The sequence below is a fragment of the Blennius ocellaris genome (genome assembly GCF_963422515.1).
Source record: "Blennius ocellaris genome assembly, chromosome: 12".
Lineage (NCBI taxonomy): Eukaryota > Metazoa > Chordata > Actinopteri > Blenniiformes > Blenniidae > Blennius > Blennius ocellaris.
Window position 1 is genome coordinate 16,670,146 of NC_137661.1, and position 26,805 is coordinate 16,696,950.

The following is a 26,805-nucleotide window of genomic DNA, read 5'->3' on the forward strand; positions in this document are numbered from 1 at the left end:
TTGGTGTGTTGATTCCAATGACTCATTCCTTTTCAATTGAATCTATTTCCATCCATATTCTTATAAAATATCCATCCAAGTCGGTTTCAAACATCTGCATCATGCAAAAAAAAAAAAAAAATACTCTGTATTAATGAGGCCAAGGTGGTGTAGTAGTTAGAATGGTCACCAGACATTGACAAGATCCCTGGTTTAAACCGGGGTCTGGTAACATTCAATCGTTTGAACAGCCACAGCATTGTGTTCAGCAAGAGTATTCCCCTCCAGGGAACTACTCTACTCTGACTACAAGTACTGATTTGTCAGCTTAAAAGATTATACAAGCTTCAGTCTGATTGTCATTTTTGAAAAACGTCGTAGAGTTGCAGTGTTGCTTTTTCCAAGCGTGTTAATAAAGTTTGTATCTGATGATTCATCTTAACATTTAAATTTTAGTCAGTTCCGACGCATTGATCGGAGGTTTATTCTGAAAATCTGTCTGGCGGGGGCTGACCGCAGCTTACTTCCGGAGTCCTGTGCGCTCGTGTGACCTGTCGTGTCCTCCAAGCACACAGAGGGTTTGACAGCCGGTCAATCAAAGACGAGATCACCGAAATCATGGTCCTGGAAGAGAAGATGATCACGAACGGAGAGCCGGAGGATGTTAGTAGCAGTTACTGATTCACAGCAGTTGTTACTTAACATTTATAGCCAGCATGCTAACTAAGCTTAGCATTAGCCTACAATGCTCACAGAGCTGCTCCAGCTAAGCTAATCGGGGCGACAGGGTTCAGCTGTGAATCATCAGGACACTCTGGCTTTGTGAAAGTCGAGGTGAAATCATGCTACGTGTGTTAAAAGTGGTTTGCGAATGGTGTCATTGATTCGGTTATGTCCCTTCTGATACAGGAGGAGGAAGAAGAGGAGGAGGAAGAGGAGGATTTGGTGGTAGGTACATCATCAGACATAAGCTTGAAAAGTGACATTTGAATGTCCAAATACAAGTGCTTTATATGACTTTATTTTCACTCACACACACTGAAGGGATGAGACTTTTGTTAAAATGTAAAGTAGTCAGTGTATAGCTTGTATGATGGTGTAAATATATTGTTCCCTCAAAACAGCCATTAATGTCTAAACCACTAGCAACAAAAGTGAGTACGCCATTAAGTGACATTCTCCAAATTGAACCCATATAGCTAGTTTTCGTCCCTCGTGTCATGCGACTCGTTCTTCTTACAAAGTCTCAGGTGTGAATGAGGAGCACATCTGTGAAAATAAATAAATTCATATTGACCACCAAAGTAGCTCAATAAGGCTGACAAAACATCATTAATTGTGACTTATAATATAAAGATGTTTACCTTTCAAATGCGCAGTACGAAATTAAAAAAATAGCTCCAACAGTGTTTGCAGAGGTGCCAGATGTTTTTCAGTTACGCTTGCCCAAGAACCTCTTCTCACCTTCCTCTTTGGTGGAGTCCAGAAGGTAACTAAGGACAGGTCGAAGCTTTGAACCAGTCTATGAAAAACCCAGTTTATTTCTGTCTACGCTAAAGGATCACAGTGTTATAAAACATTATCAGAGTCCCTGTCACACTCCGTTGCGGATGGGAGTTGACTTTGGCCATTTTTGTACAGGGCGTCCTTGTTATTGGTGCAGCTCACTTTATTGTTGAAGTAAAGGTGAGGTGAGGTTGAAGTGAGGTGTTGTAACAGCCAGAACTCAAAACTGGTCCTCGAGAAAGTAAAAACGTCTTTCTTGGCGTAGTGTTTTTCAGCAGAATGGCAACAGTCCGTTATTTATTCATGACCAAAACCTTTGTTCCCACCTGCCGCACTAATCCCCCAGTTTGTAGATTCAAAGAAATCCTTCCAAGTGACTCATTGGGTTCAATAGGACACATTTACATGCATGGTTTTATGGTCGTTCCTTTTTTTGTATGTAATGTACAGGTGGAGAAGAGGTCGGAGGCTGCTAAAACTTTGTGTAAAGTAATTGTGTGGTGCATTTTCATGATATATCACTGGAGCATGACCTTTTTACTTTTTCCTACTGGCGGCCTCGCCCCCCCCCCCCCCCCCCCAACAACATCACCCCACCCACCAGGATAAGGAAGCAGTTCAAGGGGGAGCTGTGGCACTAAGGGCATCCCAAATCCCTTTTAAATCACCGTCGTCATGTATCATCATCAAAACAAGCATTTTGGCTCTTTGCGGCTGCACTGCATCAACCTGGGATTGATGAGAACATCTCTAGTGCAGTGATGTCCTGAACCTGTTGCAATAGATCTGAATACTTGTATTTCTTTTTTTTTTTTAGGATCCTCTTGAAATGATGCGACAGAAATGTGAAGAGGCGGAGCACTGCATGCACACCCGGGAGCGTCTGGAGCAATGCGAGACCAGGGTTGGCTCTCGGTCTGCGACAGCGGAGGATTGTACCGAGGAGCTCTTTGACTTCCTGCACGCTCGGGACCATTGTGTAAGTGTGTGGCATTTACTTAGTTGCAACAAGCTGGTGAATTAATGTCAACAAACTAAAGATGCAGTAGCAGTTTTATTTCCCACAATTGTTACATAGCGATCACAGAATCTGCTTCAGCGACTGGAGAAAAAACAAAAAAAAAACTGGTCAATTCTGTATAGTATTACAGTAGTAGTATTGACATTGAGTGAGAATTATTCATCTTTGTTATTTGACAATTTTGGGAAGCAGATATTTGGAATTCAGAGCTACAAGAACTTCCAGTTGGATACAATTTTCAGATACACTTTAGGTGCAGGCTTTTAAGTTTAATTGGATGATATTTCCATTCAAAGCAGATGAAAAGTGTAGAAAAATAAAATGCATCTTATAATTAGATTCCCACTTTTTTTTCCAAAAAAGAATGCTAAAACTAGCGGCACTGTTTTTTTTGGTGTTTGTTGTGGTGAAATCCAATTCAACTTTATTTATATAGCGCCAAATACAAAACAGTCTTTTCAAGTTCGTTTTATAGAAAACCCCCAACAATTTCACGAGCAAGCATAAGTGACTGTGGGAAGGAAAAAACTCCCCTTTTTAATTGGAAGAAACCTGCAGAACCAGGCTCAGGGGGCGGCATTAGGAGAACAAGTGAAACTTTTCGATGAATAGTTTCGATTTCTCCCTTTTTTTCACAGAAGTTCAATATTGTTTTGGCAAATGAGTAATTGATATTTTGAATTAATGAAATCCTCTGAAGAACAAAAACGCAGAAAACTGTCTACTACATCACTTCAACATGATAAAAGGGATTACCAGAACTGTAAATATGAAATAAAAATTTTTTTTAAAGGCATAACTGAAGCTGACTCCACTTCCAAAGTTTCATATATAAAGTAGTTTTGAAGGCTGTTCAAAAACTGTATCTTGTGTCATGTCTATAAAGTTTCAATTACAATTGAGGACGGTAAACATTTCATTACATTCTCGGTTGTATTTGTACCCAATTTTAGTGGCTTCGTCCTTTTCCAATATTTTCCAGACGATTTTGACAATATAATTAAATCAAAATACTTTATTAATCCAAGAGGGGAATTCCCTTAAGCCAGGGGTGGGGAACCCTGGTCCTCCAAAGCTGTTTAGAAACGTTTTTTCTTTGTCTTTAACTGTAATCTTGGTTGATACGTTCCGACGTGAATGCAGAAATAGAAAAAAAAGTTTCTGATGACAAGGTACCAGTCTCTCGACGATTTGTTAAATTGGTGGAAAAGTTGCGGAAATCGATTGAAGTTGCAGGCTGCGGGGGATCGGTTGAATTTCTGTTGATAGTTGCGATTGCATCATCGCAAAATCCTGAAGGGTCTGCAAAATGACTTGGTTACTGTTACATGTTCTTACTTGAGTGACATGAATAATTATTTGCTGTGCCACACAGACAGATCGTTGCCTTGTGTTTGCTTTAGTATTTATTTATTTATATTTATTTTGACTGAACTTTCTAACATGTGCTTTCTTTAGGTGGCACACAAACTTTTCCATTCTGTGAAATGAAGCCCCTCCTGGTTGTTGTTCCACGGGAGATGACATTCTTCAGCTGATGTATTATGAAGACAACGCCGTAATAAATGTATCCATATGTGGATCTGCTGTACGTGTTAACTTTAAATGTTATGCTATATCTGCTCATGTATTTAACAATGTATTCCGAGTCATGATCCGATTAAAGTTGATGGCTTGAAAAAAAATTGTCACAATTTTCTTCTCACATATCTGGTACAAGTTTGTAACCAATTTTGGTCAACTCAAAGCTTTCCAGCTTTGATCCTTTTGGCTAAAATAAGACTTCAACATTTAGTTTGATTCACTCACTCAACTTTATTGGAAATTGTACATACTTGAAAGGCCAACGCTTTTCATTCACAGAAATGAACAGGTTTAACTGTAGCTTTTTCGATTCATTTTACTCCATAAAGCATGAATACCAGCTTTGGTGATATTGTTGGAACCCGGCCTTGGGTCTGCTGGTTCCTCCCAGTCCATTGATCCTGAACTTGGTTGTCTTAAAAAAAAAAAAAAAAGTCTCAAGCTAAGTTTGACCATTCATTTGAGTAAATGTAGCTGAATGCTCTGAGCAGCACTGGACACCAGAAGAACTCACGCAGGAGCTTCCCGGGACTGACAGTTTTCTTCTGGGCGTCGGCCTCATCCTAATGTTGGGATCTGCAGGACCACAGAAAGTTTGTTCATTTCTGGGGAGAGACAATATTCATTTGTCATGAGACGCAGTCATGACATGAATTCTGACCCAGGAATGTGATGGCCTTTCACACCTAGAGTGGGGAAGGGGGGACATTCTCCAGGACCTTCCTCCCCCCCCTTTCTGCTCACAAGACTCTTCCCCCATGCAATCAGCCAGTCACTGATTGGTTGAAGCTCTCAGGCTTCGACACCTCTGAAGTCACACGTGGACAAAAGGCTTTCACCCAGCCTCCATTAAAAAAAACACTCTTGCAAAAGCAAACTCCAACGAGGTGGGTTGCTGGAGAGCAGCTCATCCAGTGTTAGCACACAGCTAACACGAGAGGCCGGCAACCAGAGGCCTCCACTCCTCAACTCATCTGCTGACCCACCACGAGGGTCAGACCTTCCCCTGATCCAGAGACCAGCACCCAGAGTCTGCTCTCCAGGGAAACCAACCGGTTCCTCCAGGACGGGACCAGGGACCCTCACAGAACTTCTTTGTGTTTTTCCTGAACAAGCAGGAAAGCCATCACAGGCCTGAGCGATCAGCTCCTCAGTCTGAACAAAGGGACAGCCAGGCGCTGCAAAGAAGGACAGCTCCTGAAACACCAACTCCACCTTCTTCTTCTCAGCCTGCAGAACCAGCAACCACAGTTAGCAGGAGGTGCTAACTACAGGAGAAGGCACCAGCTTCCCTCCAGCACGACAACTGAACTCTTCCAAGGAAGTGGTAACAACTGGGCATTACTTGAGGTTAGTTAAACTTGATGCTATGCATAGAACTGTTTAACTTTATGAAGATGTGTTGATTCTGTTACAGTGATCGCGTTCTGTTGATTATGATATTAGGCACCGTTATCAACCTGTAAACCACTGTTAGCTCTGCCACAGACACAGGGTCTGCATGCTAATCTGCTTTACTAACTTGTTAACTCGCAACCCTACACATATCACATCAAAGACAACATCACACAGTAACCGAACACCATCTGACGACTCCTGACGTTTTACAAGACAAGTCTCATTCACATAAACTCATTCTAGAAATGGTCCCTTAGCAGAGACACACAGAAGCAGATGCTGTGGCTAGCTTCTATTGTTCTTTTGCTATCAGCACATGGCCGAGCTGTAAAGGACAGACTTCCTGTTCTCTGACAACCTCCATTTGGAATGTAGTTTCTTGTGATCCGCCATCTTGTTTTGTAGTTCCATCACACGTCACACACACACACTCCCTCCAACTCTCTCTCTCTCTCTCTCTCTCTCTCCACACACACACACACATGCACCTACACACACCCAGCTGTATATAGGTAGTTAGAATCTGTGTTTTATTTGTTTTCATTGTTAATAAATATATTTTTGGAATCATACTTGCTGTTGTATTAATGTGCACAAAGGTGAATGAAATGTCGACCTCTTCTGTGTTAAGAACTCCAAAATCCTTCAAGCTTTACTGTTAATTCTGGTAATTGTAATTAATTTCACTATTAATTCAAATTCCTGATTAACTGTTTAGTATATCTTATGAGACTGATATAACTGAATTGGCTATCATTTCCTGTTACGACAGGTGGTGCTCCGAGGTATCTGATACAGATCAGATTAAATTTCAACATTATTAATAACTATCTTTGATAATTATTAATCATTATTGATAGCCAACCAAAACATAAATAGTGATCCATATGAGGACATAATGGTCCCAACATAATGGTGCCCCGTGTGAGGCTACATAATGGTGCAGCCCGTGTGAGAACATAATGGTGCCCCGTGTGCGGGCTACATAATGGCGCCCCGCCCGAGGGCATAGCAAAGTCGACTTTCATTCATATTTGTGCAATATTAATATCAGCATACACTTTGGTACAAACCAAAAAATCTCTGATTCCGGTGTGAAATCTCCCAAAGCTTTCACATCCACCATTGTCTTCCTGCTACCGCAGTAGACATCCAGCCGTACTCACAAAAGTACGACGTGGTGAAAATTGTTTTATTCACAGCTGAATCAAAATTGAGAGACAGTGTGTGAGTAAATAAGCCCTTTGAGTTACACTGGAGTTGCTGCTCCAGCTGATGTCTCCAAGTTACTGCCCTGCAGTGAAACATTAGCATTCGAATGACACCCATTCAATGCAACTAGAAGCAAAGTTGGTGATTCCATTGTCCTGAAACTTATCACATCAGTGCCACCGGCCGTGTGATACTTGAAGAGTGAGTGAGAATCAGCTGATACTGCCAACGCATATCAGCATAAGAGCATTTTAGCCACAGTGACCAAAAGCACTGTGAAGTTTTTACCTTGCTGTTATTCCCAAATTCCAGCTTGAGTTAAAGTTAAAACTTTTCCTGACTGATACTGCCATGCATTTTAGTTAGTGTATGTTTTAACCCTGGTACGCATTTACAATCGTAAATTCCTACCTGATCTTATCTGTGTGTGTGAAGCCCTCTCTCCACAGGGAGTCCCCCTCACATCACAGAGAAGAATAATCCTTTGATCAGGCTAACCACAGGAACATTTTATGGTGTCTGCTAGACAACTCCATAAACACACATTTAAGTTTTCAAACGATAACTTAATCTTAGCCTCATCATCAGCATCCCTTTTGAAACAATGGAAATCAATAATTTGGATGAGTTGATCGCTTCAATTGCAAAAAGCTTGAAACCTGGTTTCACGGAACTCATTGGCAGATTGAGTCTGGCTGAATGCAATGAAGAGATAATCTCTCTAATTAGTGGTTCTGGTAATGCACAGACTGCATCCCATGGCTCATTGTTGAGATGTTTGCTTCTAATCTTTCATAGGCAAACCACCCTCGCCTGTAAAATTAAAGCAGACTTAGGAAAGGAAGTAGAACTTTTAAAAGTGCAAAATGCTTCTCTCCTCCATGAAGCTGGAACGGCGAGTAGAAAAGCATTACACTACTTAAAAGATCTACATGCAGCAGAGTCAGAACTCTGCTCACAAAGAGAAGAACTGTTCAGGCTTAGATCAGAGAATCTAAACCCAGTCAGATCTTCCAGCCAATGTGACTCTGGTTTTTCAGATTCATCCTCTGTGGAAGAGGAGCAGGGATCCCCACAGACGGTGAAATCTGTCCCAACCGAGTCAATGTCTTTGGGACTCCAGTCATTTGCAACCTGTCTGTCAACAGACAGAGACAACAATGACTTGACTTCCCAGTTTTCCGACTCAGATTTTGAGGAGACAGTAAGATTATCGTCCAGATTCTCTGATCCAAGTCCCTCTCATCCATCTTGTGACTCCCAGGTCAACAGGAGAAGGGGGGTCAGCTGCTTCACAGCTCCCCCCGACACACCTCCCAGACCTGAGGTATGTGAGCCAAGCCATACCTTTTCAAATGCTAATTTAGTCCTGTCTTTATCAGAGAGGAAATCCAAGTTCCCTCGGTTTAAAGAGCTGACATTTTTAGCAGAAGACATGCCAATATTTGATCCAGACAACTCTGATCAACATATTGAGGATTATTTGAGAGAGTTAGACACTCATCTAGTTGATCTTCCCCACGCCACCGACAGGGAAAGGATTCTCTTTTTGCGGAAAACCAGCTCACGAGCGGTCCATAAGTTTATCCAAACACAACCTCCCAGTGTGCAAGACAACTACACTCAGCTTCGCCAAGCGATGACGGAAGAATTTTCTTCTGCCGTTGACGAAACGGACTGTATAGTTGCAGCTCTCCAAATTAAACATTCACGTCTTGAAAATCCCAGGGATTTTTATCAACGTTTGAGACACACGTACTTTCAGGGTAGAAACGCACCGGGCTTGGAAGAGAACCCAAAGTTCAAATCCATGTTCTTGCGTAACCTGCACCCTTCCATACGTGTTCACGTTGCACTCATGACACTTAAAGGTATTCCATCCATGCATGAACTCAGGAAGATCACACAAGCAGTCTGGGAAACTGCTGTCACTTCCAAAATCATCGCAAAACCATCTGAACCTGCCAGTTCCAATCCTACAGTGTCAAACAGATTTTCTCCCCCACACCCCTCTCACAACAGGTCGAGGGGGGGTGTGAAAAGACAGCAGGGAACCCAGAAGCGTAACCGCTGCATCCCACAGCTGCCTAGAGATGGCCATGCTCAGAACAGAAGCTGCAGAAGACCATACTGGGAGATTCTGACTCAAAACCAAGACGTGCACAGTGACCGGTCTGACAGCGACGCCCAATCTGACAGTTCTGACAGTTCCAGGCACAGTCAGGACTTCTCAGACAGGGACAACGCCTCAGACCGTCTCTCTGTCTCCCACAACCAGGAGCGTTACCGCCCGGAGCCCCGAGCAAACCACAGACGCTCCAGGGCTCCTCATAGTCCATCCCTGCACTGACATCAACACAAATGCTAATCCAATGTAGCCACCTTGCTTCCTGCAGTTAGGCAGACTTGAGTTGTCAGCAGCAGCAGAAACTCCGTCCCTAAACAGTAATAGCAAGACACCCTGCTATTAACTTGGTAAGCCTAACTTCTGATTGGAGTCAAAACACCACTGTCCACTTAACAAGTACACTTGGATTATATTTTGTGCACAACCTTGTCAAACACATAGCTAGTTTGAAACACTAGTTAGGACTCATTATGACTTACACAGAGTCATGTACATGCATTTCCATGCAGCTCTCATCAAGGTGACACCTCTCCTCCTTCTCACCTTAACCCATTCTAACTAACAACCCTGTGTCTCACTAACACCTAGTGGGAAACAAGTTAGTTATTTCACATCATGCCAGTGTCATTGTGGTTTATCTGAATTTTGTTCCATAACCTGAAGGATTGTTTTGTACTGCTATTGCATAGCAGAGATAGACAGTACCAACAATGCCCAGTTGGTTACCAAATGTCCAGATGTTACCACATGAATGAACTGATGAACTGATGAAATGATGAATGAACTTTCTTTTCTGTGGACTGAACATGTGTGTCCTCAGAATCACACATCGAGTCTGCTTCTGAAGACACAGGGGGGATGTTGGGATCTGCAGGACCACAGAAAGTTTGTTCATTTCTGGGGAGAGACAATATTCATTTGTCATGAGACGCAGTCATGACATGAATTCTGACCCAGGAATGTGATGGCCTTTCACACCTAGAGTGGGGAAGGGGGGACATTCTCCAGGACCTTCCTCCCCCCCCTTTCTGCTCACAAGACTCTTCCCCCATGCAATCAGCCAGTCACTGATTGGTTGAAGCTCTCAGGCTTCGACACCTCTGAAGTCACACGTGGACAAAAGGCTTTCACCCAGCCTCCATTAAAAAAAACACTCTTGCAAAAGCAAACTCCAACGAGGTGGGTTGCTGGAGAGCAGCTCATCCAGTGTTAGCACACAGCTAACACGAGAGGCCGGCAACCAGAGGCCTCCACTCCTCAACTCATCTGCTGACCCACCACGAGGGTCAGACCTTCCCCTGATCCAGAGACCAGCACCCAGAGTCTGCTCTCCAGGGAAACCAACCGGTTCCTCCAGGACGGGACCAGGGACCCTCACAGAACTTCTTTGTGTTTTTCCTGAACAAGCAGGAAAGCCATCACAGGCCTGAGCGATCAGCTCCTCAGTCTGAACAAAGGGACAGCCAGGCGCTGCAAAGAAGGACAGCTCCTGAAACACCAACTCCACCTTCTTCTTCTCAGCCTGCAGAACCAGCAACCACAGTTAGCAGGAGGTGCTAACTACAGGAGAAGGCACCAGCTTCCCTCCAGCACGACAACTGAACTCTTCCAAGGAAGTGGTAACAACTGGGCATTACTTGAGATTAGTTAAACTTGATGCTATGCATAGAACTGTTTAACTTTATGAAGATGTGTTGATTCTGTTACAGTGATCGCGTTCTGTTGATTATGATATTAGGCACCGTTATCAACCTGTAAACCACTGTTAGCTCTGCCACAGACACAGGGTCTGCATGCTAATCTGCTTTACTAACTTGTTAACTCGCAACCCTACACATATCACATCAAAGACAACATCACACAGTAACCGAACACCATCTGACGACTCCTGACGTTTTACAAGACAAGTCTCATTCACATAAACTCATTCTAGAAATGGTCCCTTAGCAGAGACACACAGAAGCAGATGCTGTGGCTAGCTTCTATTGTTCTTTTGCTATCAGCACATGGCCGAGCTGTAAAGGACAGACTTCCTGTTCTCTGACAACCTCCATTTGGAATGTAGTTTCTTGTGATCCGCCATCTTGTTTTGTAGTTCCATCACACGTCACACACACACACTCCCTCCAACTCTCTCTCTCTCTCTCTCTCTCTCTCCACACACACACACACATGCACCTACACACACCCAGCTGTATATAGGTAGTTAGAATCTGTGTTTTATTTGTTTTCATTGTTAATAAATATATTTTTGGAATCATACTTGCTGTTGTATTAATGTGCACAAAGGTGAATGAAATGTCGACCTCTTCTGTGTTAAGAACTCCAAAATCCTTCAAGCTTTACTGTTAATTCTGGTAATTGTAATTAATTTCACTATTAATTCAAATTCCTGATTAACTGTTTAGTATATCTTATGAGACTGATATAACTGAATTGGCTATCATTTCCTGTTACGACAGGTGGTGCTCCGAGGTATCTGATACAGATCAGATTAAATTTCAACATTATTAATAACTATCTTTGATAATTATTAATCATTATTGATAGCCAACCAAAACATAAATAGTGATCCATATGAGGACATAATGGTCCCAACACTAACATTGGGTTGGTCTTTTCGCAATTGGTCAGTTTGGTTTTTTTTTCATTTGTGTGTGAGAGATGTGTCCGGAGAAGCTGAGAGGCAAAATTTAATTCTTCAGTTCTTATCTCAAGGACAACCGTGACTCCCCAGCAAGTGTCTCCTGCAGGTGTTTCACATAACTGATACGGATGTCTCCATGACTCCCCTGGTTCAGGCCCCTATTCTGTTGTTCAAACTGAGTAGCATTATAGCTCAGTTGAGCATAATGCTTACCATTCCTTCAATATGTAATGATACCATTTGAGAATGTGAGAAATGAGATAAGCCTCAAGGGAATACATAAGTCTACCAACAATCCTAAACTGCAGCAACTTAACATGTTCAGTCATTGTGGATTTGGTCACTTTGACACTTCAGATGATGCTCTGAAGAAGGCAGCAGTCGCAGACAAAACATGTCAGCCAGGCAAAAAAAAAACCCTGCATTCGCCTGTCCTTAAAATAGTCTATTGCATATGTATTTAAAACACAATTCAACAAATGGCTCTGGTTGTGCCGCTCAGAGAAGTTAAAGTGATTGAAAATAACAATCATCCATACCTCAATAAATATTACAGATACTGAGTAGTCTCAAGAATTACTTTATTGAGCTACTAGGTTGACACCATTCTTCTGCCATCAAAAAAGTAAGTAACTTTTAATCCGAGTGCCTTTTACACAAGCTACTTTTTACTTTTACTTGATTATATTTTCAAATTGGTAATTTTACTTGTACTTGAGTAAAATTGTATCGAGGTAATTGTACTTTTACTTAAGTAGAATATTTTACTCCTCTATCCACCTCTGCAAAATGCAACCCATATCTAATTTAAATGGCAACAATGAACTCAAACCGATGCTAAAAATCACAACATCACACTTCATATATTTAGTCACATTATTAATAACACATTTTATTTATAGTCACAGTATATTGCATTCAAAATACCTGCTTCCTGACTCGCTGCAACCAGCAGGTGGTGGGAGTGAAACTTCGAACCCAAGTAAAGAAGGAGAAGAGAAACAGTCATCAGGGACCATAGAATAATACATTCTAGACATTATACATTATGACATCCTCCGACGAGAGCGGTGGGAAAGAATGACGAGAGCTAGAACCAGCAGATGGCGGCAATGCGAGTTTATGAATGCAAACTTCCATAAAACCCCAAAGAACAACAATTATGATAATGAACCATCCGTGATGGATGTCATTCATTTAGCTGACACATTACAAAGATTTCAGCAGGAAACATCTATGTTTGAATTCATACAAAACCTTCCCAATCCGCAGGATTTAAAACATTACTGTTGAACTTTAACCACACAAGCAAATTCAGTCATCTTATATTCATCGCTTGAAATTGTGCAGAAATGCACTCTGTGGCATATTTGAATATCACAATGGTCAAAATGGGATAAAAACTGTAGAAGAAGAAGTGAGCCAAAAATAAAAGACTGGAAAGTGATTGTGTGATTTCTTCCAGCATTCCCACAATTCTGTGTAACTGTCTGTAAAGAGACTCAAAAGGAGGTAAGAAGTTTAAATTTTTCAGTGTGCAGCTTTCATTTTAATAATAATAATACATCAAACAAATATAGCGCTTTTTTTGCGCACCCAAAGACGTTTGACACAAACACAAAAAGACTAATTAAATAATAATAATCAAATGAATGGAAACGTTCATTCGAAGGATGCGGCAGCAGCTTCAATGTAAAACCCTAAAATGAACAAATGTCAGCATTCGTTATTTTGCGCGCAATCATGCATGAAATGTGATGGATGAACCCTTTGAGAAGTGACTTGAGCAAACAACTTCACTTAACTTGCCATTCGACCGGAAGTCAGAGCTCATTGGCTGCTCCAAACAGCCCAACACGCGCTAGAGAGCCAAGATCAGTCAGAGAGGAAAGGAGAGGAGAGGAGAGCGATGGCTTACTGGAGCGTCACCCCGATGAGCGTGGCCCTGTGGACGGCCGTGGCGTGTTTCCTGGGAGCAGCCGTGCTGCTCTACAAGAAGGTGAAAAGCAGCGCGTGTAAGCGGAAGATCCAAGAAGCTCGTGACAAGAGGGAGAAGGGCTTCAGACGAGCCGGTCAGCTGGTGCTGCAGTTTAAGGAAGAGGTGAGCGGCTGATCGTCAAGTGGGACTCTGTGTACTTTTTTTCTGATTCGGGTGTTCCACTATCACCCAGCCCTTCCGCCGTCAAACCAGTTCTGGGTGTGTTAGATTTTCACACCCTCTAACTTCAGGGAAGTTTAAGTGACTATGAATATGTTTTAGAAAGACATATTTGTACGGACGCAAGAGCGTTGAGGGGGCCAGCAAAAACAAAATAAAGTCTTTTTGTTTTTTAAATATTATTATTTCGACTTTTTCACACATAATTATGTGTTTGTTAAAGGTGGGGTCGCCTTTGTCGGCCAAAGTTTGTTTGACTTTCAGACAACCCTTTAGGCACAATAATGTGTGGGAAAATATTTTGCATTATGTTAAAATATATATATATATATATATATATATATATATATATATATATATATATATATATATATATATATATATATATATATATATATATATAGAACTGATATTTTTCTCACTTAGTTTTTAATATAAATAACTATGCATGATGGCAAAGTAGTGTAACATGGTTGAAATAGATTTTTAAATTTTTATTTAACCACTGGATCTAAAATATTCAATAGTATATTCTTTACATGTTCAGACCAGTGAAGACGTAGTTGCATAATGAATCTCAGACGTCAAATAGTTTGGCAATTAAACGTCTTACTATATGTCTGTACTTGTTGCAAACATGACTGTAGCATAGATGAACATGTCAGTCCTCCAAACTGGCTTTTGGAAATACTTGCATGGAGGCTTGTATAGTGCACATTCATTAGAAAGCATTTGTCTTTGATTATTTTCACATCAAATATCTGTTTCCTGTAATGCAATACTATTTTTAGACCAAATACATTTTTGACATTAAGTAATTTACTGTGTGACCAAGAGCAAAACACTTTGTTTCCTTGTGGCTCGACTACAATGTAGCCATAAACGGTGAGAATGTGTCCAATTTGTATCGACACCAATTTGTAAATAATACAGGATTGGACTGAATATTTTCACAACTGTGTCCACAGTGGCTGCTCTCACACGGCCAGAATCTCTTCACTTGTGTGATCTGATACTCATTTCAAACCGTTTCGGTCTCTTTTGACCAGTCAACTGGTTGTACAGCTGGACACATTTGTGTCATTCTTCAAAAGAGGCAATACCTGTGTCAGTATGTGAATTCCTTCATTATCTGCAAAGAAATGCACTGAATGCTATGAATCATTTTTTTAGTACCGTCATTTCTAGTCTGCAAATTACAGTAATTCCCCATTTTAAATGACTCCAAACATATCCTGAATGTACCCACAAAGGTCCCCGGTTCTTCACAGATTTTGGCAAATGTAGACATTAATCTACATTGAATGACACATGATGCACTTTTTTTTTGGAGAGGATACATTTGTTCGGATCCTTTTCATTCCGCTGTTTCAATATTTTCGCGTAGTAAAAATATTGACAAGCCAGCCACATGCTTGCCAATTGCTGAATCGGACCAAGGTGCACATCAGGCTTCCTCAATTCCGGGCCTCGAGGTCCGGTGTCCTGCATGTTTTAGGTTTCTACCAATTGCATCACACCTGAAGGCAATAAGGGCCTCCTTAATTGGCTCGTTTAGGATGACATCAACATCAGATTTGAAGTGTGGGAAGCTCAGAGAGAGCTAAAACCTGCAGGACACCGGAACTCGAAGCCTGGTAGAAGGTCAGACAAAGAAGCGGTACAAACAATTTTTGTTCACTTTGGACGATATGGGGTCTGCCTGATGTCATAAACGCAGCACAAACTGCAATTTTTTTTTCAGCTCTAACACAGCACAAATGATTGGGACTATTTTCAGCGAGTTTAGTGTGGAGTAGCACGCAGCTTCACGGACGTGTGAATCACCTCTGTAAAAAAAGACACAAGAATGATAAAAAAAAAAGTCTTACTCACCCCCTCACTATCTGTAAACCCAAGTATATAATGGCTAGATAAATAAATATTCATCCAGGAATGTAGGGTTCAGGCAAACGGGTCAGGAAATTGATGTTTCTCCTTTAATTATCAATGTGATAATGAGCTAAAGGGCTTCTGTCATTTGTCTTCCAGAATCCAACAACTGACACCACTGGGATTCAGGCACTGCCCTTGAAGGAGCTTCAAGTGAAACTGCAGCAGGGCTCGCTGAGCCCCCAGGAAGTCTTGTTCTCTTATATGGAAAAGGTTCAGCATTCAGCGTTCACCTCAGACATTCACACCATTTCTTTGTAGATTGTGATACTCCAGTTACATCACTGGGGGGGGGGGGGGGGTGGGGGTGATTTTGCACGTGTTTATCATTTTGCGGTTTGCATGGGTGTCTGGCAACTTCGTGGTTTGGGCTGGTTTTTATCGGAATGGGCGGGTTCTAAGATGTGATGGGGCCGGAAACTGTCAATATGATCTGGCAACACTGTTTCCATTGCTGGTCTTGGTGTCGTCATTGAAATGAGCTTGACTCTGACTGAAACGCCGCCGCATGCTACGGAATTTTAATATACCCCTCAAATGACTATTTTCTTCTTAGCACTCCATTTTGGATTTTCTTCTTAAAGTAAACTCATGGCTTGATTTAACCTTTGTTTTTCTAGACTGTTGGTGTAACTTTGAACCGGTGTTGTTTCTTTTGACAGACTTTAGCTTTGCAGACTAAATTAAACTGCTGCACAGAAGTTTTGCTGGAGAGTTTTGACGAGGCGAAAACTGTGGGACCCAGCAGGAACCGCCCCTTATATGGAGTGCCAGTGAGCATCAAAGAAAACATTGACTGCAAGGTATCTGCGGTTAGGCTTCATCTATCTTTATTCAGTTATGTGATCATTTAAATTGTTTGACTTAAAGACGCCTCTGGCAGAGTTTAAGAACTTTGTTTTCTTTGTGCTCTACCATTGTTGGTTTTGGAATGCTCAGTTTTGCTGAATCTCAAGAACAGTGTTGTTGTTTTTTTGGTTTGCTTTTTAAATGTACATTTAAACGTAACCCAAAATGAAGCCTATGGAGTAAAAGTACTAACTTTCTACATTTGACATGACTATATGCGGTTCTGTATTTGACTGAAAAGCCTTGAGCATGTTTGGTCATTTCACCTCATGTTTAGATATTTGTGCTGTCATGTCACACTATGCTCCATCCCCATTTTCATTTTACAAATCTAGGATTATGACAGTACTTGTGGCGTCACCACTCATTTGGACAAACCTGCAAAAAACAACAGTGTCCTTGTTGAAGTCTTGAAGAAGCAAGGAGCTATCCCTTTTGTGAAAACCAACGTACCCCAAGCCTTGCTAAGGTAAATAATCCATCTGTTAATGCCTTGGAATATTAAATTAAATGTATAGACTGTCCTGACAGTCATCACGGTTAAGTGCTTGGCTACAGGCTGAGATGCTCATGCTTTTCTCAATTCTAGCCTCGACTGCAGTAATCCCATCTTTGGAGAGACTGTCAACCCTCATAACGCCCGCAAGTCCCCTGGAGGTTCATCTGGTGGGGAGGGGGCTCTCATCGGTGGGGGAGGATCGCTGATTGGTTTCGGCACTGACATCGGGGGCAGTATTCGAGTTCCTGCCTCCTTCTGTGGAATTTGTGGCTTGAAGCCGACATCGGGCCGGCTGAGGCAAGTGTTTCGCATAGCTTTCATGCAGAAATTCATTGGACTTTGATATTTGCTTGCTGACATCTCGCTCATCAGTTTACAGGGCGTCTGTTCCATTTTACCGGGACAAAAGTCAGGTGAGGGGACTGAATTGTGTCCCACTGACACATGCAGCAAAAACTAAGTCTTCTCATCATAAGGTGATCAAATTGGCATGTATTTACTGACACGTGATCCATTTCTTTCTTCTTTTAAAAAAAATAAAATTAGTTAAGTCAACTATTGGACCCATGGCAAGGGATGTCGACAGTCTGGCTTGCGTCATGGAGGCCCTTCTCTGTGATGACATGTTCTTCTTGGACCCCACTGTTCCACCGTTACCCTTCAATAAGCTGGTGGGTCATCTGCTGTAGAATTGGTCAAATGTTTCACTTTAATTAATATTTATTTACTGTCCCCGCACTCTGCAACATCGCGTGGCGGGCGGGGACAGTACCTCTGGACTGGCAGACCGGGGTGGTGGTCCCTCTCTTTAAGAAGGGGGATCGGAGGGTGGGTTCCAACTACAGAGGGATCACACTCCTCAGCCTCCCCGGGAAAGTCTATTCCAGGGTACTGGAGAGGAGGGTCCGACCGTTAGTCGAACCTCGGATCCAAGAGGAACAATGCGGTTTTCGTCCTGGTCGTGGAACACTGGATCAGCTCTATACCCTCCACCAGGTGCTTGAGGGTTCGTGGGAGTTCGCCCAACCAGTCCACATGTGTTTTGTGGATCTGGAGAAGGCGTTCGACCGCGTCCCCCGAGATGTCCTGTGGGGGGTGCTCCGGGAGTACGGAGTCCGGGGTCCCTTGTTGAGGGCTGTTCGGTCCTTGTATTCCCGGAGCAGGAGTCTGGTTCGCATTGCCGGCAGTAAGTCGGACCTGTTCCCTGTGCACGTTGGCCTCCGGCAGGGGTGTCCTTTATCACCGGTTCTGTTCATCATATATATGGACAGAATTTCTAGGCACAGCCGGGGGCCGGAGGGGGTCCGGTTTGGGGACCACAGAATCTCATCTCTGCTATTTGCGGATGATGTGGTTCTGTTGGCCCCATCAAGCCTGGACATCCAGCGTGCACTGACATGGTTCGCAGCCGAGTGTGAAGCAGCTGGGATGAGGATCAGCACCTCTAAATCCGAGGCCATGGTTCTCGACCGGAAAAAGGTGGCTTGCCCCCTCCAGGTCGGTGGAGTGCCCTTGTCCCAAGTGGAGGAGTTTAAGTATCTTGGGGTCTTGTTCACGAGTGGGGGAAAGATGGAGCGTGAGATCGACAGGCGGATCGGTGCAGCGTCTGCAGTTATGCGGACGTTGTATCGGTCCGTCGTGGTGAAGAAGGAGCTGAGCCAAAAAGCGAAGCTCTCGATTTACCGGTCGATCTTCGTTCCTACCCTCACCTATGGTCATGAACTATGGGTCATGACCGAAAGAACGAGATCCCGGATACAAGCGGCTGAAATGAGCTTCCTCCGTAGGGTGGCTGGGCGTACCCTTAGAGATAGGGTGAGGAGCTCAGTCACCAGGGAGGAGCTCGGAGTAGAGCCGCTGCTCCTCCACATCGAGAGGAGCCAGCTGAGGTGGCTCGGGCATCTATTTTGGATGCCCCCCGGACGCCTCCCGAGGGAGGTGTTTCGGGCATGTCCCTCCGGTAGGAGGCCTCGGGGCAGACCCAGGACACGCTGGAGGGACTATGTCTCTCGGCTGGCCTGGGAACGCCTTGGGGTGCCACCGGAGGAGCTGGAGGAAGTGTCTGAGGCGAGGGAAGTCTGGGCAACTCTGCTTGGACTGCTGCCTCCGCGACCCGGCCCCGGATAAAGCGGTAGCCAATGGATGGATGGATGGATAATATTTATTTCTGTGTTTTGACATTAAAAAGCAGCAATTTCTACATTACATTTACATCAGCAACCAATACTAAATAACAAGCAAGGGAAATAAAATCTGTGAATAATTTAATGAAATGCAGTCATTTAAAAAAATAAAATAAATGCATGCAACAGTGAATGCTGTTCAGCAGTCATAGTTGCTGTGGAGCGAAGCCCAAAAGTGAAGAAAGGTTTGCGGTTGAACTCGTTTTGTATGTCGTGGAAACAAGATGAAAGATTAATGTATGGATTGGCTTCTCTTGAATCCTGCTGCAGGGGAACACTGACTCATCGCCTGAACACAGTTGACTCTATACAAGCCTTTTTCCTCCAGGAATGTAACTTCGGAGACCTCATCTTCAGACAAATGCAAAACTAGGGTGTCTGTACTTCAAATTACACGTCTGTACCTGCAGTCTGGAAGTCGATGTTTTTTTAAATTGGTTTTCACTTGTATTTGTTCTTTTTAGTTCTTTGCCAGTTTATTTAAGAGGTAAAATTTGTATTGGCAGTGTTTGTCTTCATTGTTGTAGCATACAATCTATTTTATAGTCACAGCATGGTTTGCTCGGGGAGGTTTGCTTCTTCGCTGAGTTTTCACAGATGCACTTTTGTAACAGGGTAAATTAGGTGTTAGCACATTGAACCAGACCAGCAAGCATTTCATACTTGTGGGTGCTTGTTCCACCCTTGGGCTTTCCTTCTATAAAACTTAAACATGAGTTGTTTGGCTTGGCTTAGATGGTTGTATAAAGGCATCTAGGCCTTTTCTTTCTTTCTTTTTTTTTTGTTTTAGCCCTTTACACAACCATCAAGGTGTTACCTTTTTTATGTCCTATCCACAAAGTTTATTAACGTCCACATTCAGTTTAGGCTCATCTTTTGTTTTAATTCCTCCAAAGTTTATGACGGTAACCTGAATTTGCGGTGCTCTATTTAAGGCTTTATTTATAGTGTGTGTACATGCATGTGAGAGGGCAATCCAGTATGAATGCCTTGCCTTATGTTTAGATCTACGAGAGCTCTACACCTCTGAGGATTGGATACGTGATCAATGACGGCGTCACACAACCTTCGCCAAGCATGGCCCGTGCCGTCAGGGAGACTAAAGCTTTGTTGGAGAATGCAGGACATGTTGTAAGAGCTCACACCACACAAACATGCTTGCATACTAGAATGTCAACATCATAAAAAGTCAAGTGAATCACATGTTGTATGATGTGGCTATTATTGCTTTCAGTTGGTGCCTTACGAACCCATGACTACAGAGGATTTCTTGTTTGAACTGGAAAGGGGCGTGGTTGCAGATGGAGGTTCGACTCTTCTTGACCAACTGTGAGTAATTCCTTTTTAATATAGAGAAGTTATTTGTTGTTAAGCTAAATGATCAACATTTTGTTGAATGCAATTTGTAGGGGGAGCCATGATCTCAGTTGTATAAGCTTCACAAAAAATGAACAAGCTGCTTGTAGAGGCTAAGCCAATGATTTAAGCCCCTACACTACTCCAGGATCTTAACTGACATGCTGACGTTTCAGAAGAATGAAGGTCTGAGTCCTATTTTCCAATTAAATGCCTTTATTCTTTATTTATATTTATAACTCACTTCAGTACATTTGCTCTCATATTTCCAATAGGTCCAGATGTGTGTCTATAATGTTCTGTGACAACCCCCCCCCCCCCCCCCCCCCCCCCCCCCCACAATACGAAGTACAGCCACAGTCGTAACAAAACTTTCTGGACTAACTTTGTGTTGTGGTGCTCATGATTCATTGCTTTTTCTTTCTTTTTTTTTTTTTTGTTTTTTTTTTAGGAAAGGAGAACCATGGGACCCTGTTTTTGCAAATCAGCGTTTTGTTCTAAGACTTCCCAACTGGTTGAAAAAAGCTGTGGCTTTCCTCCTCAGTCCTGTGGTGAGCTCAGACTCGACTGACTAAATACTGTACTTTTTTCAATTATGTCCCAAAAGGTCAAAGTAAAACTGCTGGAATTATTTATTGTCCGGGCATCAGTCAATCACAATCTGTGTTAATACTATTTTTATGTTTTTACAGTGTCACCGTATTTCTAAAAGGATCAAAGCAGCCTGTGGAGTAGGGTAAAAACAAATTCTCAAACATGTTTTTTTGTTGTTTTCTTTTTGTGGTTTTGGGGGTGGGCTGTTTTATTTTTAGAATCTCTATCAACAAATGACGACAATTTACTTGTGTTTTTGCTCTATTTCAGATCTGTTCGAAATGTGTGGGAGAACCACGTTTTTATTGAGGTACTGCTGGTTTGTCTTCGAATGATTGTTGGACACGTCTCAATGCATGAAGGGTGACTGTGTCGTCTCTGTGCTTCCGTCAGGAATACACTGATCAGACAATAGCCCATTGGAGGAAAAGCAAGATCGATGTGATCCTCTGCCCTGCACTGGGACCAGCTTACCAATCCTACGAAAGTTACAAGATTCCACGTATGTTTCCCTGAGTAGCTTGAAGGCTGTTTTTTTTTTTTTTTTTTTTTCTTTCAGACCATTTGAGGATACGTGTGTGGGCGACCAAAGTTGATCAAGTCACCAGTTTAACACACGTCGTCTTCAAAATAATTCCAAATGTGAAAAATGTAGTGTTAAGCATACGTTTGCTTCTGCATATACTTTATATCATTGTAGTGTCTTGATGCGGAGTTGTGGTAGAAGATCTAAAGAGTAGTTTTGTGGACAGTATAACTTCTTTTTTTTTTTTATCCTTTTGAGGGATATAATCCATCTTTTAAATAGTTGGTTCAACTGAACTTTGTCTTTCATGATGAGGTATCGTTTTTTTAATTAATTTCATTGGGATTAACCATGAAGTTTCTGCAAGTTGTGTCAGCTCTTTTCTCTGGGTGCTCCTTAATTCCTACCGATCAGTTTTGTGTCGTCACCTTGTAACTGAACTAACAGCTATAAGGTTGGGAGCACATGGGGCTTTCTTGTGTAAAAGTAATGATACAATTCTTGGGATTCATTTCAAGATTCTACAACTTGCTATGGGTAGACGTATCAAGGACATGCTCCAGTAGGAATAAAATGAACCTTAGGGGAAAAATTATTTTACATTGGGGATTCAATCTGGTGCAAAATGTACCCACATAAAGGTACAAAATTAACCCATATGTCTTCTTTCGGAGGTTATTACCCAGCATTTTACTGTGGGACATGATTTTACCTGTTAATGTTCCTAGCTGGAAGAGCATCAGATGAAGGTATATGTATACACACCATAAAAAGTTATTAATTATACAGGTATGTGCACCAATGCCCCTAAAATATTTGAAGTGTACAACACATTGAACACACACGTACAATTACTGTCCCTTCAGATTGCATCAGCATAACTGCGGTTTACAATGGACTCAACTTTCCTGCTGGCATTGTTCCCGTTTCCACTGTAACAACGGAGGATGAGGAGGAACTGGAGCACTACGAAGGCTATTATCGAGATGTCTGGGACAGATGCTTCAAGAAGGTAAACAACACTTAACAGTTGCACAGGAGGGAACAGGCGTTGTGTTGCAGCCCTCGACATCAATAACAACAGCGAAGAGTCCATGACAGGTGTTGTCATTTTTCATTTAACATCCCTTTCAAGTCCTGAAACTAAAATTGAACTGAAGCAAAAGTCTATCCACAGATGTTAATGTTTTACCATTAAAAATGGAAACGCATCTTTAAAGTTTTGCAGTGTAATATTGCCACTTACATGCGTATTGCTTGTGTATTGCTTATGCAATGAAGTCAAAGTGTTTAGGCAGTAGTAGCCTCGAGGTTAGAACACAAACTAAACGCAAACGTGGTGGAAGGTTTTTTTTTTTTTCTCTTCCTCATCACCATTTGTTTTTCAGTACAGCATTTGCAGAAATTATTTGTTTTGGCAACGACAACAAATATAAACTGCAATCTATGTATGAATAGTTCATCCCACAGCTGTAATTCCTGTCTGTCACAATGACACGACTTTTACAGTTTATTAGTCAAATAAAATGTACTTGGACTGTGACTGTTCTTTCTGTTGAAACTGCACATGTTTTGCAACTTTCAAAGTCAGAGGCCACATTATTTGTATGTTGGCATATATTATAATCGGCAGACTTTTTTTTCCATATTTGAAATCCAACGCATTTGATTTTAAGTACTAAGTTTTGAATTGCTTGTTTTTACATTTAGAAAGAAAATGTGTACAATGGGAGGATTTTTTTCTTCCTACAAACGGAGGTATACATTTTGTTTTGACAAAGAACATCATTTAACTAGATGATCTGCATTTCCCGCGGCAAATGCATGATAGTGTGAATGCTGCTGGCAAACTGTAATGCTACCTGCGGCCGGTAGACTGTAATGATTTGTCCTGCCTGCCTGCGGCAGGTAAGCTGTACTGCTTTGTCCTGGCGACCCGTCTCTGGTGTAGACTGAGAGTTTAAACTTGTACAACTTTTTTAAAAAGTGTCAAACAGTTAAAAAAATGCAAACAGTTAAAGTGCAAACAGTTAAAAAAAAGTGCAAACTGTTTAAAAAAAAAAAAAGTGCAAACGGTTTAAAAAAAAAAAAGTGCAAACGGTTTAAAAAAAAAAAAAGTGCAAACGGTTTAAAAAAAAAAAAGTGCAAACAGTTAAAAAAAAAAAAGTGCAAACAGTTAAAAAAAAAAAAAGTGCAAACAGTTAAAAAACAAAAGTGCAAACAGTTAAAAAACAAAAGTGCAAACAGTTAAAAAAAAAAAGTGCAAAAAGTTGAACAAGTTTCAAAAAGTTGAAACAGTTGAAAAGGTTGAAAAAGTGTCAAAAACTTGTACAAATTTCAAAAAATTTCAACAGTTGAAATAGTGGAACAGTTGAAAAGTGGAATGGTTGAAATCGGTTAAGATTTGAAGAAGTTATAGCGAGTTAAAACATTTCTCCATCCGTTAACATTGGAAAAAAAGTTGCACAAAAGTTAAAATATTTCAAAAAGTTGACGAGATTTCAAAAAGCTAGAACATAGCCGGAAAGTCCCAAAAAAGTTGCACGATTTGATATTTGAATGATTACGAACGGGTGAAGATTGCCAGAGAAGAAGCGGTTTGAAAAACGTACAGAATAATAATAATAAAGATTTGAATCTCAAGAGTGTGAATGCCATGCATTCACACTAACAAACGGACATAGGTGTGGCTGGTACCTGTCGCCTTTTTTTTTTTCTGTTGACTTGCCATGTTTTCCTCCCTTTGCATTTTATACGGCTACATTCAGTTAATTATTGACTCAAATGTGCCTTTTGTTATGAACAGTGTGTGAGATGGACTGTGATCTGTATAGTTTATATCCTGTCCTTTGGCCGGATTCTGTGTGGCTGTTAAATACAAGGTCTGTCTGTCAGTGTGCAGCTTGTGGCCTGCTGCTGCGTATATGTGCACTTCTAGTCTTGGTCAGCAGGGGGAGACAGAAGACTATGGTGTATGTTTTTGCCAACCTTTATAAACGTATGAGTTTGTATTCCAGGCCGTGGGTGGAGGAGAGGGTCTTCCAGTGGCGGTGCAGTGTGTCGCCCTGCCATGGCAAGAAGAGCTCTGCCTGCGCTTCATGAGAGAAGTGGAAACGCTGGTTCAAGAGAGCAGAAACTAGAGCCAGATTACTTTCCTGGAGCCTTCAAATGACGGGGAAATCCAAATGACCTCAACTTGAATTTACTCGAAAATGAAGGCAACTGAAGCCACTGCTTTTAGTAAAGAGAAGTAACTTTACCGACACAAACCAAAGCATAATTGGAAGGGCATGACCAAGTTAGCAATGCTAATTGGCTCGGGAAGAAATTGGTTTAAATTTTCATTTTAGGTTTTAACTTTTTTTAAAGCTTAATATTTTATCTTGTATATTTTACTACTTGTACTATTAAGCATGGGGTGTTTTTAGAGGTGTGATTAGTAGGAATGAACGCCACTTACTGTTTCCTCAAAGTTACTGAAATGTTGGCGCCTTGGAAATATTTCAGATCACACATATTTAATTGTTTTTATTGGTGTACTGTTGAACTAAATGACCTTTTATTTTGACTTGTCCCATCTGTTCAGATTGTTTTTAAATAAATGTCGAATGGAACTGTGTTAACAAACACATCTCCTTCTTTCGCTTTGACTCTCACCTCCATCAATGAACTACAGCCAAGTGCAGATCTTTTTTTTTTTTCTCTGTTGTGACTGATTACTGATGTCATTGCAAAAAAGAGATAAAGGAGACTAATGACACATGGCGCCTCCATCTACACAGCCAGTGCACCATATCTTCATATTTTGATTACCCTGTGCCATTGTAAATATGTGTTTCTATTGGGTTTACATAAATTTACATCTGTTTTCCAACTCTCCTGGAATGGGAGACCATTAGGGACAACGTAAGTGTTTTCCATTATAGTCACCAATGCTTTTCTTTTTTTTTCTTTATTGTCCCGGTGCCTCACTGAACGAAAATGGACGTGTGCATGCAGCGGAGGAAGGAAGACACATTTAGACGAGAAAGGGAGCTGGAATTGAGAGGTTGTTCTTAGCATTATCTGCAACACATAGAGAGCGAGTGTGTGGCTCTCGCTGTGCCACTCAGTCAGGGAGCATTAAGCTTCAAGAGGCACTGCAGAGACTCGGGTCTTCAGAGGGAACTTGACATTGTTCATAAATCCCTCCGGATCTGAGACACAAGTGGTGGCAGACACACATTTAAACACAATCTCAAACTTCAAGTTGGCCACGTTAATATATTTAACATTTGGCAGTTGTGTGTGTATTATGATGCCCACGTTGAAATCACTTCATAAGCATCAGGTATCAAATCATTGGGGATGTACTTCATAGATTATCTTTCAATTATGCCAGCATAAACCAATTTTAATGGTTCCCATCAAACCTGGTGTGATGGATTTTTCTTTTTCTCTAAATTCAATATGTTTTAAAACATGACTTGTAAAATGTGTTACAAATTGAAGTTGTGTTGCCATTTTTATCTTGTTTTAGTGCTCTATGCTTTATCTTATTTTTACTGTACTCCTCCTCATGTGGCCACAACTTGCCCAACATTGTCTACTGGAAGAATTCAAATTTAACAAACAATAGTGCCCAAAACAAAGTACATTACACTGAACATTAATGAAATGACTGCAGGCTGGACTGATAAACAACATCTGACTGTTTTTGCATTTCTTTTTTTTATAAATAACTTTCATCAAATTAGATTTTCTTAATTGCAACCCAAAATAATGTCAGATCCAAGTTTGTATGGATATGGTTATTGTATAGATATGAAAAAGGCTTGGATAAAATTTCACTTCAAATTTTTCATTCAGTTTTAAGACTGATCGTGGTGGTTTTTGTAAACTGGTAGTAATGTTTCTTCCCATCAGCATGAAGACCATTTGCTGTAACTACCTGTGGGTGCCACATGTGGAAACCACTCTGTGAGCCGGCGGGGTTGGACCCCCACTTGTTTGGGGAAAAAAGTATGCAAGATTCTTACAATAGCAAAAACGAAAAAAATATATACATTTGTAAAGCTACAAAATGTCACGATCAAGCTTTAAAACAAAATCCATCTCAACATTCAGAACGATAAAGCATTGGTGTTCAAGGTTTATTTCACTAAAATGATTTAACTTTTTGTAAAGTGAAAGCTGGGGTGAAGGTAATGATGGCCCAGGGCTGCCATGACTGAAGAAATAACTGAACCAGGGC

At 41.5% G+C, this 26,805-nt stretch overlaps 2 protein-coding genes across 2 annotated transcripts; both read left to right on the forward strand.

Annotated features, from left to right (window-relative positions):
* Window positions 1-510: 510 nt before the first annotated feature.
* uqcrh (ubiquinol-cytochrome c reductase hinge protein) lies at window positions 511-4,191 on the forward strand. The gene is made up of 4 exons (XM_080506686.1): window positions 511-642; window positions 889-927; window positions 2,303-2,464; window positions 3,965-4,191. Exons 1-4 carry the CDS (start codon window positions 598-600, stop codon window positions 3,995-3,997), a joined length of 279 nt encoding a protein of 92 aa, XP_080362812.1. The 5' UTR covers window positions 511-597; the 3' UTR covers window positions 3,998-4,191.
* Window positions 4,192-13,372: 9,181 nt separating this feature from the next.
* faah (fatty acid amide hydrolase) lies at window positions 13,373-25,142 on the forward strand. The gene is made up of 15 exons (XM_080506095.1): window positions 13,373-13,576; window positions 15,665-15,778; window positions 16,228-16,368; window positions 16,750-16,883; window positions 17,004-17,210; window positions 17,286-17,326; window positions 17,460-17,584; window positions 20,102-20,227; window positions 20,331-20,425; window positions 20,904-21,003; window positions 21,145-21,188; window positions 21,317-21,356; window positions 21,440-21,548; window positions 22,439-22,584; window positions 24,590-25,142. The coding sequence occupies exons 1-15, from the start codon at window positions 13,385-13,387 to the stop codon at window positions 24,710-24,712; spliced, it is 1,737 nt and encodes a 578-aa protein (XP_080362221.1). The 5' UTR covers window positions 13,373-13,384; the 3' UTR covers window positions 24,713-25,142.
* Window positions 25,143-26,805: the final 1,663 nt, after the last annotated feature.